General features: G+C 35.1%; 1 protein-coding gene across 1 annotated transcript in view; it reads right to left on the bottom strand.

Annotated features, from left to right (window-relative positions):
* Window positions 1–4,220, bottom strand: part of LOC107135650 (serine protease inhibitor Kazal-type 12-like) — a 5,470-nt gene extending 1,250 nt beyond the window's left edge. The window contains exons 1-2 of the mRNA XM_015477631.2: window positions 4,092–4,220; window positions 2,543–2,568 (exon numbers count right to left, since the gene is read on the bottom strand). Of these exons, the coding sequence (XP_015333117.1) occupies window positions 2,543–2,568; window positions 4,092–4,152 (87 nt within the window). The 5' untranslated portion in view covers window positions 4,153–4,220. The remainder of the gene's footprint in view (window positions 1–2,542; window positions 2,569–4,091) is intronic.
* Between the last annotated feature and the right edge of the window lie 11,012 nt (window positions 4,221–15,232).

Here is a 15,232-nt window from a genome sequence, read left to right as displayed (position 1 = left end):
ATATATATATATATATATATATTTGTATTCTCTCTTTTTAAACATCACTTAATTTCCAAATACTTATCTGCTCCTTTTTTGTTTAGAACACTCTTTATTTTTATTGTATAAATCCATAAATAAATAAGGTTAATTTATTCACTATTTACTCAGCAAATGCTGAGTATCCACTGAGTGCCACTACTTTGAATTTGTTAGGCAGTATAATCAATGTTCTGATTGAAATCCTACAGCTAAATTTTTCCTCAAGGAAGTAGCTGTTGCCTTAAAAAGAAGGAAGGATCTGGAAAAGACAAAAATAACCATATGTTATCTTAAATTAGATCTTTGGGGGAATTTGAACAAGATGATAAATAAGTGAATTGTTACATATCAGTATAAATTCCCTAATGTTGGTGCTTGTATTAAGGTTATATATAAAGTTAAGGAAGCTGAGTAAAGGATATATGCTATTGTTTGAACTATTTTTACCCCTTTTTTATAAGTCAAATTACTTCAAAGAAAAGACTCAAAGGCAAGTTTTTTTTTTAAATAAAGCTAAAAAAATCAGCCAATTTTAGATTTCTTCATCAACATATTTTAAACAATGTTTGTAGTACCTGTGCAGATAAAAAAAGACACATACCAAAATTTTTATAGCAGGCTAATTTTCAGAAAATGGAAGTGATATTGCATTTCACATCTGATAGTTTTCTTGAATATTCTAACATTTACTTATTCTTTATTCATCCTTAAATTCATCTATGCATCAATCCAGCAATGTATTTGTTGAGTTAGTGCTATGATTAAAAAGCATGAGGGTTAAAAAATGACAGAAAATTCTGACTTTAAATAGCTCACATTTTAAGAGAGAATACCAATGAAGTGTAACAAAAGTAATAAATGTTAAATTTAAAATATTAATACTTTAATAGACATACAGATGGCAAAGCAATCCTTCATTGCTGGAGACAACTACAAAATAGAAGTTATTTTTTTCTTAGGTCATTTCCATAGGTGCAGGACACATGAAAAGAGGTTTAAAAAGTTCCTTCTAAGTGAGAAAATAGCACATTTTTCCATGGAGATGCAGACAATGTTGGTAAATATCTTCCAGAATGAGCAATATTAGCAGTGTGGTTTAAACTTCAGGTCATCATTGAATAGCAAATGAATGAGGTTGAACAAGGAGATTAACAACAGATGGGGTAGGTAAAATAATTTGGATATTATCTTTATAAAAGGAAAAAATCTATAATTTACAAGTAAGAGCTTCATGTAAAGATAAAGTGTTAGGAAAAAATGTTCTCTAGTGCCACTGTGGAACTGTAGAGAGCATTTATTGACTGAATTAATCTTTTAAACAGTGTTAGATTTGTTTTTCTTCCTGTACATATTTAAAACATTTGACATTCAATTAGAAAAGCAAAATAAACATAACTTGGCCATTTAGATGAAACCATTAAATTTACAGTTTAATAATAATTTACTTTTTAACATTTATTGTAAACTAAACATTCCTCCATAGGCTTTTCGTACATTAGCTCATATGCTTATTATGAATTAAATGCTATTAGTAGCTGAGTTTTCTTGATAAAGAAATGGAGGAGATAAAGGTAAAATAAGTTCTTAAAAAAATCAAACACTAACTAAGTAACAGGGCTAGAATAAGAATTGAATATTCTTTTCTTCAAAGTCCATTTTTTCAAAAATAAACTACATTTCTTCATGAAGTATGTTTTAATATATATATATATATATATGTATATATAATTTAAAAATATAAACTATACTTTTATTAACATAGTCTCCTCATTACCCTCTCAATAATGTGTTGTCTATTATTAATTGCAAGCTTTATGAGGGGTTTCAATATGTATGAATCTGGAAACTATGTACTTTGTTTTAAAATCTGTTAAGAGAAATTTAGATCTGTGATTCCCAAATTCTCATGTATATAAAAAATGTCAGGGAACTTTTTGAAATGCAGATTCATGAGCCTTCCTTCCTTAGAGATCCCATTTAGTCCATATGTCTAAAACCTACGTGTAGGGATCAGGAATGTGTATTTATCAAGCATTGATTTTTGACTTTTATGCACATGGTACTAAGATCTAGAGTGACCACGTCCTCTAGGTTACCAGAGAAGGTCCCAGTTTATGATGACCTTCTTGCTATAATTATGCTAAGTACAATTTTCACTCTCAAAATTATCCTGATTTGAAAAATAAATGCCACTTGCCTCACCCTTTTATAGATTACACTGTGATTATACAGGCTTTGAGTGTAAAATCCTTGCATGTAAATGTGTTATCTGGCCCTTTGGAGAAAACAGGAAGTGATTTTCAAATCTTTTTCCTCTGTTGAGGAATGTGCATCTATACCAGTGGTGATACTGTTGAAAACCATGTGTCCTGGGCCGGACTATCATCCCAACTTCTCACCAGGCTGGCCATGTGAGCTCAGAAGATCAGGGGGAGCAGCCACAGTGCTTCCCCATCTAGGGTCACCCTTGTATAAGACCTATGATAAGAAAGGGCTTGTGTGAGAGAGAAGCACATACCTGATAGCCCTTGTGGCTCACAGCCTCTGCAAAGAGAAAACAGGCACTGATAAATCACAATGAATCAGAGTTCCAGGATTTTACAGTTAAAATAAATCTCAGAGATCTTCCATTACTTCTCTTTTGCTTTATGAATGAAGAACTGATTATATTTTGTGCTTTTATGAGTATATCAAAATGAATCCTACAATGATGTATAACTTTAAAAAAACAATAAAAAAACAAAACAAAATAACAACAACAAAAAGGAACTGAGACCCAGGAAGAGAGAAAACCTGCACCAAGACACACTGCTTGTTAACTTCATGACTGAACGAGAGGCCACATTGTAACCTATCAGTACAAAGCTCTCTTTACTGTGTTTGCTTTCTGTGTGGCTTTTATACAAACATATTTCTCACATCTCTAATGCTTGACTTACAATGAGGCTATACTTGGAGAAATGAAGACACACTCCTCAGAATCTTTCTAGTAAGTATGTACCTCCTTAGAGATGTTAGAAAGATACTGAAGATTCCAAAACCAAAGCCATTTGATAAACAGATAGACAAGGCAACAGGTAAACAAGATAATACAAATAATTTTGAAATCACTAAAAAGAATCATAGGATTTACCACCATTGCCACTGACACCATTCTACCATCTACTGGGGGACTTCTATATTTAAGTACTGCATGAAATCTTGCATGTGTTAAGTCATACAATCCCATTTTTAAAGTCAAGGAACCTGAGCTTTGGGTCCAGTGACTTGGCACCTTGTAAATGTAGAGCCAGGAATCAAACCCAGAAAACTTACAGCATATAAATTTTATATGTATCATTAGCATGTGATGAATAGTAGTTAGAGAAAGGAAGTGACTTGTTCAGTTTTAATGAAAGAGATAGACACAAAGGAAGATGTAAAAGCAAAATCTTAGAATTCCAGTCCTGGGTGCTTTCCACTATATTACACACACCTTTCTCTCTCTTCTCTCTCTCATCTCCCTAATGATCTGAATCTCTTCTTTTTGCTTATCTAGAGGTAAGGATGACTCAGTTTTCTGTAAAATGTCTTGAACATTCTAACACTATTATCACTAGATAATAATTTTTAAAAGGTGACTTTAGATGAGATTCCTAATTTTAACATAAAATTCTCCCTGAAGAATGAAGCTTATTTGTAACCTTATGCTGTTAATTGTGGCCTTTTGAGGAGAACACAATTGGCTTAGGATTCCCAAAGTAGCCCTCTGGGGTCCATTAGTACAGACTTCTTGGCTCATGGGATGTGATTTTTCTTCTTCTTCTTTTTTTTTTTAAGAATTTGATAAAACTATTTCTTGTAAAGTATTAAAGAGAAAATCATAGTAGCTAACTTGTGCATTAAAGTCCCTTCTAAATCAAAAGTATGACAGGTAGTCACCATTATTAATCAACTTTATCATCATCATCATCAATCATCATCATCATCATCCTCATCGTCAACAACAAAAACATCCCATCATAACTGATGACATTGACAGTCTGGTCCAGAATTCCATATGTACATACATGAAATGAACAACTCACCTGTGAAAAGGAACAAGCAGGCCAGGCTGACCAAAAGCAGAAAAGTACCTGATAGCTTCATGGTCAATGAGATCTGAAAGGTCTGTAGGAAATAGGCTAATAGAATTCAACACTGTGGGTGTTCTACAGGATGCATTTATAAGTGGATCCATATGCATGAATTTAAGTACCTGTACATTTGTCAGTCACATCCTCCACCCTGATTACGTAATCTATTTCTCAAAAGAGGAGAGACACTGCAAACCAAAGATGCTTATTTCAGTTCTTTTTCAAACAGTCAGAAACAATGGTCAAAATTATGATTAGGGGGACTGAAATGTACTACAAATAACACACCCAGAATTTTCTCTGTTCAACACACAGTGATAATTGCAATCAAGTCACTATAATTGCAATTAATAATTAAAAATTAATAATTGCAATATAATTGCAAACAATTATATTTTGGACCTGCCTCTAGCACAGCCTTGGGGCCCCAAAGCTTTCATGTAGCCATGACCTGCGGGATGTCTGAACAATTTGAACAAGCACACGAATGCAGGCACATATGCGCTAGAACGCAAGCTTGTGAATTTTTTTCTCTGCTGTGCCAACAGGCTCAGAACAATGTCTGGCACATACAGGCACGTAAACACCATTTTATTTTGCAAATGTGAGCTAATAAAAATTCCTTCCTCCCTTCAAAAATAATAACTGAGCAGTGATTAATTTCAGGTGTTACTTGATGTTGAAAACATGGTGACAACAAAGACATATTCATAGTGCTTACATTCTTCACTCCTAAACACTTGAAGATGGAATCTACTAGGAACTTTGTTATATTTTGTGAATTTAAACACAAGTATGAGACGCTCCCAATTAACAGGAGAAGAAATCAAGTTGATTAAAGCTATACGGAGATACTCAGGCAAGCTCCAAAGAGAGCATATTCACATATATTCAGCTGAAATTAATGTGGGGAAATGGCAGAGAAGAGGTGCTCATAATCAGGCTTCACAGAGGACTTGGTCCTCTGAGTCATTAAAAGGTACTGAGGTACTGAGAGGTACATAAAGGGACAATAGGTGTTCCAAGGTAGTAGTACAGAAGAAAGAAAATAAGAACAAATGTGCTTTTTTTTCTGTTTTTTTTTTTCTCTTTTTTAAAGAGTAATGTTTAAATTCAAATGCAAAGGTGGATCTTAAGGGTTTTTTTTTTTTTTTACAGGATATGATAAAGACTTCCATGTTTCTTATATTCAGGATCCATTAAGATCCATAGATCTCATTTTTCCAAATGAATTTCATGATTGCTTTTTCTATTTCTGTGAAGAATGTCATTGAATCTTTATAGAAATTTCATTACCTTTATAGGAATTTTATTAAATCTGTATAGTGATTTTGGTAGTATGGCCATTTTGACAACATTGATTCTGCCCATCTAGGAACACAGGATATCTTTTCTATTTTCTGATTTCCTCTTCAATTTCTTTCTTTAGTTTCTGTAGTTTTTATTATAGAGGTCTTTCACTTCTTTTGTTAGGTTGATTCCCAAATAAATTTTTTTTGAGGCTATTGTCAAGGTGAAAGTTCTCCTGATTTCTCTTTCATCCTTGGTTTACAGAAATACAATTGATTTATTGGTGTTGATTTTAAACCCTGCTACTTTGCTGAGTTTGTTTATGAGTGTGCTATAAGCTTTCTAATAGAGATTTTTGGGTCTTCTAAATATAAAATCATGTCATCCACAAATAAGGATAGTTTGAGTTCTTCTTTTTCTAACTGTATCCCTTTAATTTCTTCCTTTTGTGTGATTGGTCAGGCTAGAGTTTCAAGGACTGTGTTGAATAGGAGTGGTAAAAAAAGGGCATCCCTGTTTTGTTCCAGTTTTTAGAGGGAATGCTTTCAGTTTTTCTCCATTTAGAATGATGTTGGCCTTGGGTGTAGTATACATAACTTTTACAATGTTAAGGTATGTTCTTACTATACTTACTGTGAAAGTGATACAGGAGGCATCACAATACCAAACCTTAAAGTATACTTCAGAGCTATAGTGACAAAGACAGCACGGTATTGGCACTAAAACTGACATGAAGACCAATGGAACAGAAGACACTAAGACACACCCACATAAATACAGTTATCTAATCCTAGACAAAGGCACCATAAACATACATTGGAGAAAAGATAGACTCTTCAACATATGTTGCTAGGAAAACTGGAAATCCATATGTAACAGAATGAAATTGAACTTCTATATCTCACCCTGCAAAAAACTCAACTCTAAGTGGATCAAGGACCTAGACATTAGACCAGAGATCCTATGCCTTCTAGAAGAAAAATTAGGCCCAACTCTTTATCATGTTGGCTTAGGTACAGACTTCCTCAATATGACTCCTAAAGCGCAGGAAGTAAAATCAAAAATCAATGAATGGAATGGTATCAAACTGAAAAGTTTATTCACAGCAAATGAAACAATTAAGAACATGAACAGAGATCCTACAGAATAGGGAAAAATCTTAACCACTAGTACCTCAGGTAAGGCATTAATTTCCAGGATATACAGAGAACTCAAAAAACTTAACGCCAGAAAACTAAATAACCAATCAATAAATGGGCAAAGGGACTGAACAAACATTTCACAGAAGAAGAATATGAATACTCAAAAATATATGAAAAAATGTTCAACATATATAGCAATTAGAGAAATGCAAATTAAAATTACACTCAAGTCAGAATGGCAAGTATAAAGAATACAATAACAAAAAATGTTGGCAAGGATGTAGGAAGAAAGGGTGCTCTCATACATTGTTGGTGGGATTGCAAATTGGTGCAACTATTATAGAAAGCAGTATGGAGATTTCTTAGAAAACTTGTAATGGAACTACCATTTGATGCAGTTATCCCACTCTTCATTTTATACCTAAAGGACCTTAAAACAGCATACTGATGCAGCAAATTCAATGTTTATTGCAGCTCTACTCACAATAGTCAAGCTATGGAAACAACCTAGGTGTCCTTCAATGGATGAATGAATAAAGAAAATGTAATATAGATACACAATGGAATATTACTCAATCATAAATAAGAATGAAACAATGGCATTTAGCAGTAAATGGATGGAGCTGAAGAGTACTGTGCTAACTGAAATAACCCAATTTCAAAAAACCAATGGCTGAATGTTCTCTCTGTTGGAGAGGGGAATAATAGAAATCCATTGGATAAGACAAAGGGGGAAAAAGGGAAGTGTGGGAGAAGGAAAATAGGAAGACAGCAGAATTAATAAAATAAAATTTTCCTAGCCTTATATTTGTATACATGACCAGGGTAACTCAATAACAAACACAAGAATGGGATCCTAAATAGAATAAGTTATATGTTATGTATGTATAATTTGTAAAAATACATTCTACTGTCATGAATAACTAAAAACAACAAATAAAAATTAAAAATAGAGAAAATTCTCAGAAATCTTTTAGAAAAATAATCCATAGATCTCTGGAATTAGATTTTATCAAATTTGAAAAACTTCTAACTGCTGCTTTTTCAAATATTTGCATCTCAGCATCACCATTCCAGTCTGTGTGAAGTTGTCTCACAACTCACTGATGTTTTCTCCATTCCTTTTTTTGTATTTTTGCTCTGTATTTTACTTCTATTTATTTATAATACAGTGTCTCCAAATTTGCATATCTTTTTTCCTGCAGCATTTAATTGGCTGTTAGCACCATATGGTACACTTTCCTTTTCAATCATAGTGATCTTTTATCTTTAGAAACATACTTGCATTGTTTTCTTCATTTCTTCCTTGGATTTGCTAAATAAACTCTCCTACTTTCTTGAACATATAGGATAACTGATTTAATAAACTTGTTTATAGTTTGGGTCTTCTGTTTATATGACTGATTTTTTTTTCAGATTATGAATGATACTTTTCTGCTTCTTTGGATACCAGGCACTGGTCATACTCATTGGTTATTTTGTTGGTCTTTGGATAGTTTTGTAATTTCCACAAATGAGTTTCATCTGTCCTTTAAAGCACTTAATTTAAATTAAATTACTTGAAGTAGCTCATTAAAAAAAATATTTATTTATTTAAGATTGGCTTTGAATCTTTGCTAAATCTCACCAAAACAGGCTTTGGGCTAGGTTCAATTTTAATCCACTTCAGAGACAAGGCTCTTCTGAACACTTTTCCACATGCTGTGCCTTTTGATGCTTTCTACTCTTTCCACTCTATATAATGTGGCCTTAAAACATTTTCAGTTTCCTGTGAGGACCTTAAAACATTTTCAGCATGCTCCACTGTGTGTCTTCTCTTGGCCCCATGCAGTTTCTTGGCACACACCTGGTGATCATCATCCCGCTGAAGACTAGAGGGAACTGCTCTGCAGATCTCCTGAGAGGTCTGCCACTTTGTCCCGTGAACTCTATTACCCTGTCCTCCCTTGATGGCGACTATGGAGACTCTGCTCAGGTCTCCTTTCCTGTGCTTTCTACCTGGACACTCTCCAGGAGGCTGACTGGTGCCATCTGAGGAGTCACCTCATTTCTTTCCACCCTAAGGATCCTGGGCTTAAAGTTCAACGAATTAAAAACATTATGTTATATATTTGTCTAGTTTATTGGTTATTCCAGGGGGAAGTGTAAATCCAATTCCTCTGACAGCATTTTGGTCAGGATGAGAACTCACTGCTAAAGATTTTGTATTATTCTTACTCTAAACCTAAGGTGTATATACAAGAGTAACATGTTTAAAAATAATTATAAAGGTCACTTTTTCTACTTTGTGGAATGTTGAGAGCCACAGCAAAAGCAGCCCCAGCAAACTTCCAGCTGATTGGCTCACCACAGCCCCAGCAAACTTCCAGCTGCCAGCTGATTGGCTCCTCTTCGGTGATGCTCATTGGGTTGTTTCCCGGCCCTTTCAGACCACGGAGCTGCTCATTGGGGGACTCTTTTGGCTCCGCCCACACGACCCAGCCAATGGGCCTCAAGAGCGGGAGGAGTGGGGGTTGAGAGGCTCCCAGGAAGCCCGTGGTGGCAGTTGGGCTCTGAGGGAATTCCTGAAGAGCTCCTGTGATGGTGTGTATAATGTTCTAAAAATAAAGTTTGTTTTTGCTTGACAAGTGGCTCATGAATTGTGCCCAGCCACACTGTGGCAGTGGAAAACAGTTTAAAGTGGTTAAGAGTTGTGGGCACTGGAGTGTTATGTAAGTGTTCAATTTAATGTCTTGTGTCCTGGACTGCTGGACTGACATTAAATATCCATTCCCAGAACTCATCTTGTCTAACTTACTGCATCTCATATCAGTATCTACAATACTTCAGTCTTATTATTATTGTTTTTTTTTTAACCTTTAACAATGCCTCAAGAAAGTTTTTGGCTTTCATATAAAGGTTGATATTTATAGGCCTCACTTATTCAGAACAGAGAATTAGCTGCTAGTTCAGTTTTGCAAGATTTTGCTAGTGGTCAGAGATGTTACTCAATTGGTTTTCTCATTGGTTTTCAAAGGTAGAGAAATGGTTAAATTAGGGATAAGATTAAATCTTCCATTATATAAGAGAGAGAAAAAAAGCAAGTTTTGGGTTCTCAAATTGGCTATCATATGACTTCTCAGTAGTTTTAAAAATTATATGAACTCCATATAATCTTTATCATATTTATTCATAAACTTTCTGCTTCCTACTCTTTGGAAAGGATTTGAAACACCTCAATCTAAAATGCATATATACACATAGCTTTTAAAATAGAATTTAAGGGTCTCAATGAGTTGTTTAGGGCCTTGCTAAGATGCTAAGATGATCCTTCTATGTCAACCTCTAAAGCCACTATGATAACAGGTGTGCTCCACCAAGCCCAGCTTCTTCTAAATATTTTTATTATTCTTTGGAATAAGTAAATCATATTAAAAGATTATGGAAAAATACAGAACATAAAAATGTTGAGAGGTTGTTAGCTGTTACAACAATGAAGAAGGAGAACAAAGTCAGGGAACTGACTACACTATGGCAGCACTTTGTATAGTTATAGTAATTAATATAATGATAATGACAAAAAAACAGAGATGGGTAGAACAAAGAGTACAGATACATACTCACAGCTAACTGTATATATACAGCTAACTGAGGTATGACAGTGGAGCAAAGGCCATGCAGTGAAGAAAGAAGTTTTTCAGCAAATGCTACTGAAACAATTGGACTTCCACATGAACACAGATTTTATATCCTCACAAAAATTAACTCAAAATGGATCACTGACCTAAAAGTGACTTATAAGGCTATAAAGTTTCCAGAAGATAATATAGTAAGAAAATGAACATCTTTGGTTTTGATGATGATTTTTTTTTTTTTACAACAATGAAGACTGATCTATGAGAGAAAGACTTGGTAAGTTGCGCTGAGAGCCATAGCTAGGTACGACACATGGCAATTTCCTTGTCAGCCTACCCCATGTTGCTTAGAGGAAGGACTCTCCATTGTGGAAATGGGCTTGCCTTGGACCCAGGTCATTTGCAGTGGCATTGCATGAAAGGTGACCTTTCTCAAGGACCAGGGCGGATCCGGGTTTAGGGCAGATCAGGGTTTAGGGCAGATCGGGGTTTAGGGTGATCCAGGTTTAGGGTGGTTCCAGGTTTAAGGTGATTCCTGCTGGGAATAGGGCGTATCCTGCTGCCTCAGGTGCCCGCCTGCTTCTTGAGTTCCCAGTTGAGTTCTCGCGGGATTGAGAGAGTATTTGGGATGTAGAGTGCCGGTGGATTTCCCCAGGAAGCACTTGTAGAGTGCCGGTGTGAGTTCGGGAATAAAGAATTGCTGTTTGAATCTACAAGGCTGTGAGTGGCTCGTGATTTTGTGCCCAGCCAGACTGCGGCAAAGTTGCACTTCATTAACATTTAAATCTCCTGCTCTGGGAAGGAGAACTACCAAGAGAATTAAAAGACAAGCCACAGACCAGAAAATATTTGCTGAAGGCTTATGAGATAAAGAGTTTTTGAAAAACAAACAAACAAACAAACAAACAAACAAAAACCTCTTGAAAGTTAACAATAGGAAAAGATCTGACTTTTCATCTCAACAAAGAAGATACAAAATGAGTATCTGGAAAAAATCTGTCAGGAGCTGCCACACAGGAGTGAGCACAGACCCTTAGCCTTAAGCACCAGAGGTGTGTGGGACTGGCTTTTGCTAGCAGCAAAGAGCAGGTGGATCCCACCTCCACTTAGCAGGGAATGATGTTCTGGGAGGGGCGTCACCCAGTGAGACTGGGCTATACTCCCCTGAAACCCAATCCCTTGCCTCATTTGGGTGGAACTTTCTCCAATGTCTCCCCAATGAATAGAGGATTTTCAGGTGGCTCACTCTCTCTTTCCAACTGACCCTTTAAGGTCCAGAGCCAACCCTGATTCCTGCAAGAAAGGTATTTCTGCATATTGAGTGCTGCTTTCCCTGTTTTCTTAAGTTATTGGTGCATCTAGCTCTTGTGAACCCAGCATAGGTCACCAGCCCGGCTAGTTGGCAATATGTATCATTAGGTAACTGCAAATTAAAACAATGAGATAGCACTGCACATCCATTGAAATGGCTAAAATCAAAAGCACCCAAAACAGCAAATGCTGAGGAGAATGTGAAACAGTCACAAAAAGACCTAGAAGAAAAAAACCCCTTCATGTTGATGAGTGAAAAAAGTCAATCTGAAAAGAACACATGCTGTAAGATTTCAACTGCATGATATTCTGAATAAGGCAAAACTATAGAGGCAATAAAAAAATCAGTGGTTGCTAGAAGTTCAGGGAGAGAGTGAGAACGGGGAGTATGGGGGTTTGGGGGGGCTGTGAAAGTTTTGTATGATACTAATAAGGTAGACACATGTTTAGACATTTGTCAAAATACAGAAAATGTGGGACACAAAGAATAAACTCTAAACCGTGGACTTCGGTTGATAATAATGACATGTCAGTGTTGATTCATCTCCTATAACAAACGCACCCCAGTGGTGGACAGTGGTAGAAGAGGCTGAGTATACACTGGGAGAAGGGTGTATGGAAGAACTCTGTATTTGCTATTTAATTTTTACTATAAAAATTTAAAAGTGATTCAGGATGTTCTGCAAAGATCTAGAAGAGAAAAATATAAATATACAGAGAGAGAAAAATGCTAGTTGCACTGATTTGACCAAGACATGCTCTTTGCCTGTGCTGGAATATCACATTGTACTTCAGTCACATGTTAAGTCATGTCATATCCATCAACAATATTAAATTTAAAATAAACAATAAAATTATGAATTTAAGAAGATAAATATAACATTTAAAAAAGAGAGAAGAGACTATATTCACATTATATTTATTTATTCATTTTTCCCCTGTGATGTCCAATCATTATTGAATATGTGTCACAATTGAGCCTTAGAAACTTATTTAACTCCTAATTCCTAGGAGAAACCAAGCCAAACATGTCCCTCTGACTCCAAATCCAGTTCTTTTCAGGGACTCAGCACTCAGCAGAAAATAGACTGACAGGCTGTCTGTAGTACAAATGTGCACATTAGATTGATGGCAAGGACAGAGGCTGCCTGGTCACAACCCCCCTAGAGGAGATGCATTTGAGCAAGAGAAGCAAGAAGGAAATCCATGAAAAAGAACAAGTCTTCTCTTTTACTACTTTTTTGCTTTTCTTGATCTTCTGGACTATATATTCCCATCCCCCTCAGTGTGTTTCTGCAGTGTCCTCTTTCTCATCTAAGCAGCATGGTGCAACAATTCTCTACAAACCAGGCATGTGCTTGCTTATCAGCAGGCAGAAGCAAGTTTCTTCCCAGATTCCAGGATTTTAGAAACAAAAAGCTAGTCTTCTTAGAGTTTGAGAAGGAATTCATGCCTGGTGATGCGTTCATAAGATTCTGCAGTTTCACTCATATAAAAAAAAAATGTATGAAAGTTTTCAATAAGTCCCAGGAATTAACCTATAATTAATTATGACACCTACAGGAGTGGCTCAATGCTTCTTTATACTCAGTAGAAAGGTATTTAATGATGTCTGCATACATCTCTAAAGCTTTTTTTGTTTTTGGGTGGTGCTTGGAATGTAAAACTTTTAAAATCACTGCACACCAAACAAGTTTGTTGCAGCAGAAGAGCTAGGTTTTATTGGGTGAGCAAACAATTTCCTCCTAATGAGAACTTAAGGAGCACTGTGTTTATTAGGTCAGACTATTCAGATGAAAGAGAAAATAATTCAGGTAATGGCCACTGTTGCTGGGACCTGACATTGGTGCTTTTCCCACATCGGACCCTCCTGAACAACAACTTGTCCCTGACCTTTACATATTTCCTATTCACATCTCATCTTTTCCTATATTTTAGGTAAGAATTTCACCTTAGCTGTATTGTTTTATTTTTAATAAAATAGTTCAAATCATGCTTTCCCACATGCTTTTTGATGTTTCTCTTGGGCATTTTCTAATCTTTCTTTGTTTGAGAACATGCCCCCCACCACCCCCTAGTGGTGAAGGCTGATTTTCTAAAGCAGTGATTTCAAGCTGGAGACCCTGGAATCAGCCCACGGCTCTTTCACTCTGTCTGCGCTGCTATATTTTGATTTAATGGGGCATGTAGTTCACAAATCACCACATTTCTCATTTCCAGTATCCTACAACAGCTGCTTTCACTGGTAGACACTTCTTTTTAAAAAAATTTTATTATGCTACACAATGTATAACAAATCTCAAAAAAATCCTGGTATGAATTTAAGTTACTTATCTCATTGTATTTTTTACCACCAAGTATGTGTGTCCCTTGTTGCTTTATACCTTGGGGATTTATTAATAAACACTGGCAATGTTCCCACTCTTGTGGTAATCTTGCCCCAAAGAGATAAAGCAAAACATAAAAGATAAAAATTATTGGTTCTATGGTAAAATTGACTTTATAAAATGTGTGTTACTAGTCAACTATTCATAATCAAACTGGTTCTCATAAAATATCTATGTAGGTGCAATAAAAAAGAAGAAAGAACTGCAATCAAGATTCAAATTGTATAATTTGAGGGATTAGACAAGAAAAAGCAATCCTATCCCAAAGCTAACCAAAAATAGGAAAATGATGATTTCAAAGTAGACATAATTAATATAGAGAATAAAAAACAATAAAGAAAATCAACAAGACCAAACTTGGTTTTTGAAAAAAAAAATGAAGCTATAGCTAAATTGAGAAAGAGAGAACACTCAAATTTTAAAATCAGAAATGAAAGTGGAAACATTACCATTAATTTTACAGAAATAAAAATAGTAAGAGAATACCACAGTTATATGTCAATGTTTATGCCAACAAATGCATAAACTAAAGAAAATGGATAGGTTTCTGGAAATTTACAATCTACTAAAACTGAAATATATAAAATAAAAATCTGACTAGTAAGGAGACTTAATCAGTAATTAAAACTTTCCAATGCAGAAAAACTATATATCAGATTACTTAACTGGTTAATTCCACCAAATATTTACATAAGAAGGAACACCAATCCTTCTCATATGTTAAAGTGGAGGAAATTTTATAATTTACTTTATGAAGCCAAAATTACCCTGATACAAAATATGGGTATATATACTATAAAAAATAAACCTGTGGACCAATATCTCTTATGAATATTGATGCAAAAATCGCTCAAGAAATTACTAGCAAATCATATTCAGCAGCATAGGGAAAGGCTCAAACACCTGTCTAAGTGGGCTTTATCCCTGAATGTAAGAATATTTCACTTTATAAAATCAATCGATGGATGAGTGATACCTCATTAGTAGAATGAAAGGGGGAAAATTTGATTGATGTAGAAAAAGTATTTGAACAATTTCAATATACTTACTTGGTTAAAAAATTAGTAAATTAGGAATAGAAGAAAACTTCAAGATGACAAAGGCCATATTTGGAAATCCTTAGCTAACATTCAATGTAATTGTGAAAGAACAAAATCTTCCTCCTAAGGGTTGGGAACCAAACAAAAGACTAGTTTCATACTTTTATCCAAAATAGGATTGGAAGTTCTAGCCAGATCAATTAGAAAAGAAAAATAAATAAATATGTCTAAATTGGAAAGGAAGAAACAAAATTATTCTTGGTTTTTGATGCCATGACCTCAAATGTAAAACCCTCAAGATTCTACAAC

The sequence above is a fragment of the Marmota marmota genome, unplaced genomic scaffold, assembly GCF_001458135.2.
Source record: "Marmota marmota marmota unplaced genomic scaffold, marMar, whole genome shotgun sequence".
Classification (NCBI taxonomy): Eukaryota; Metazoa; Chordata; class Mammalia; order Rodentia; family Sciuridae; genus Marmota; species Marmota marmota.
The sequence above is the reverse complement of the archived record's forward strand: the minus strand, read 5'-3'. Positions and strand labels throughout refer to the sequence as shown.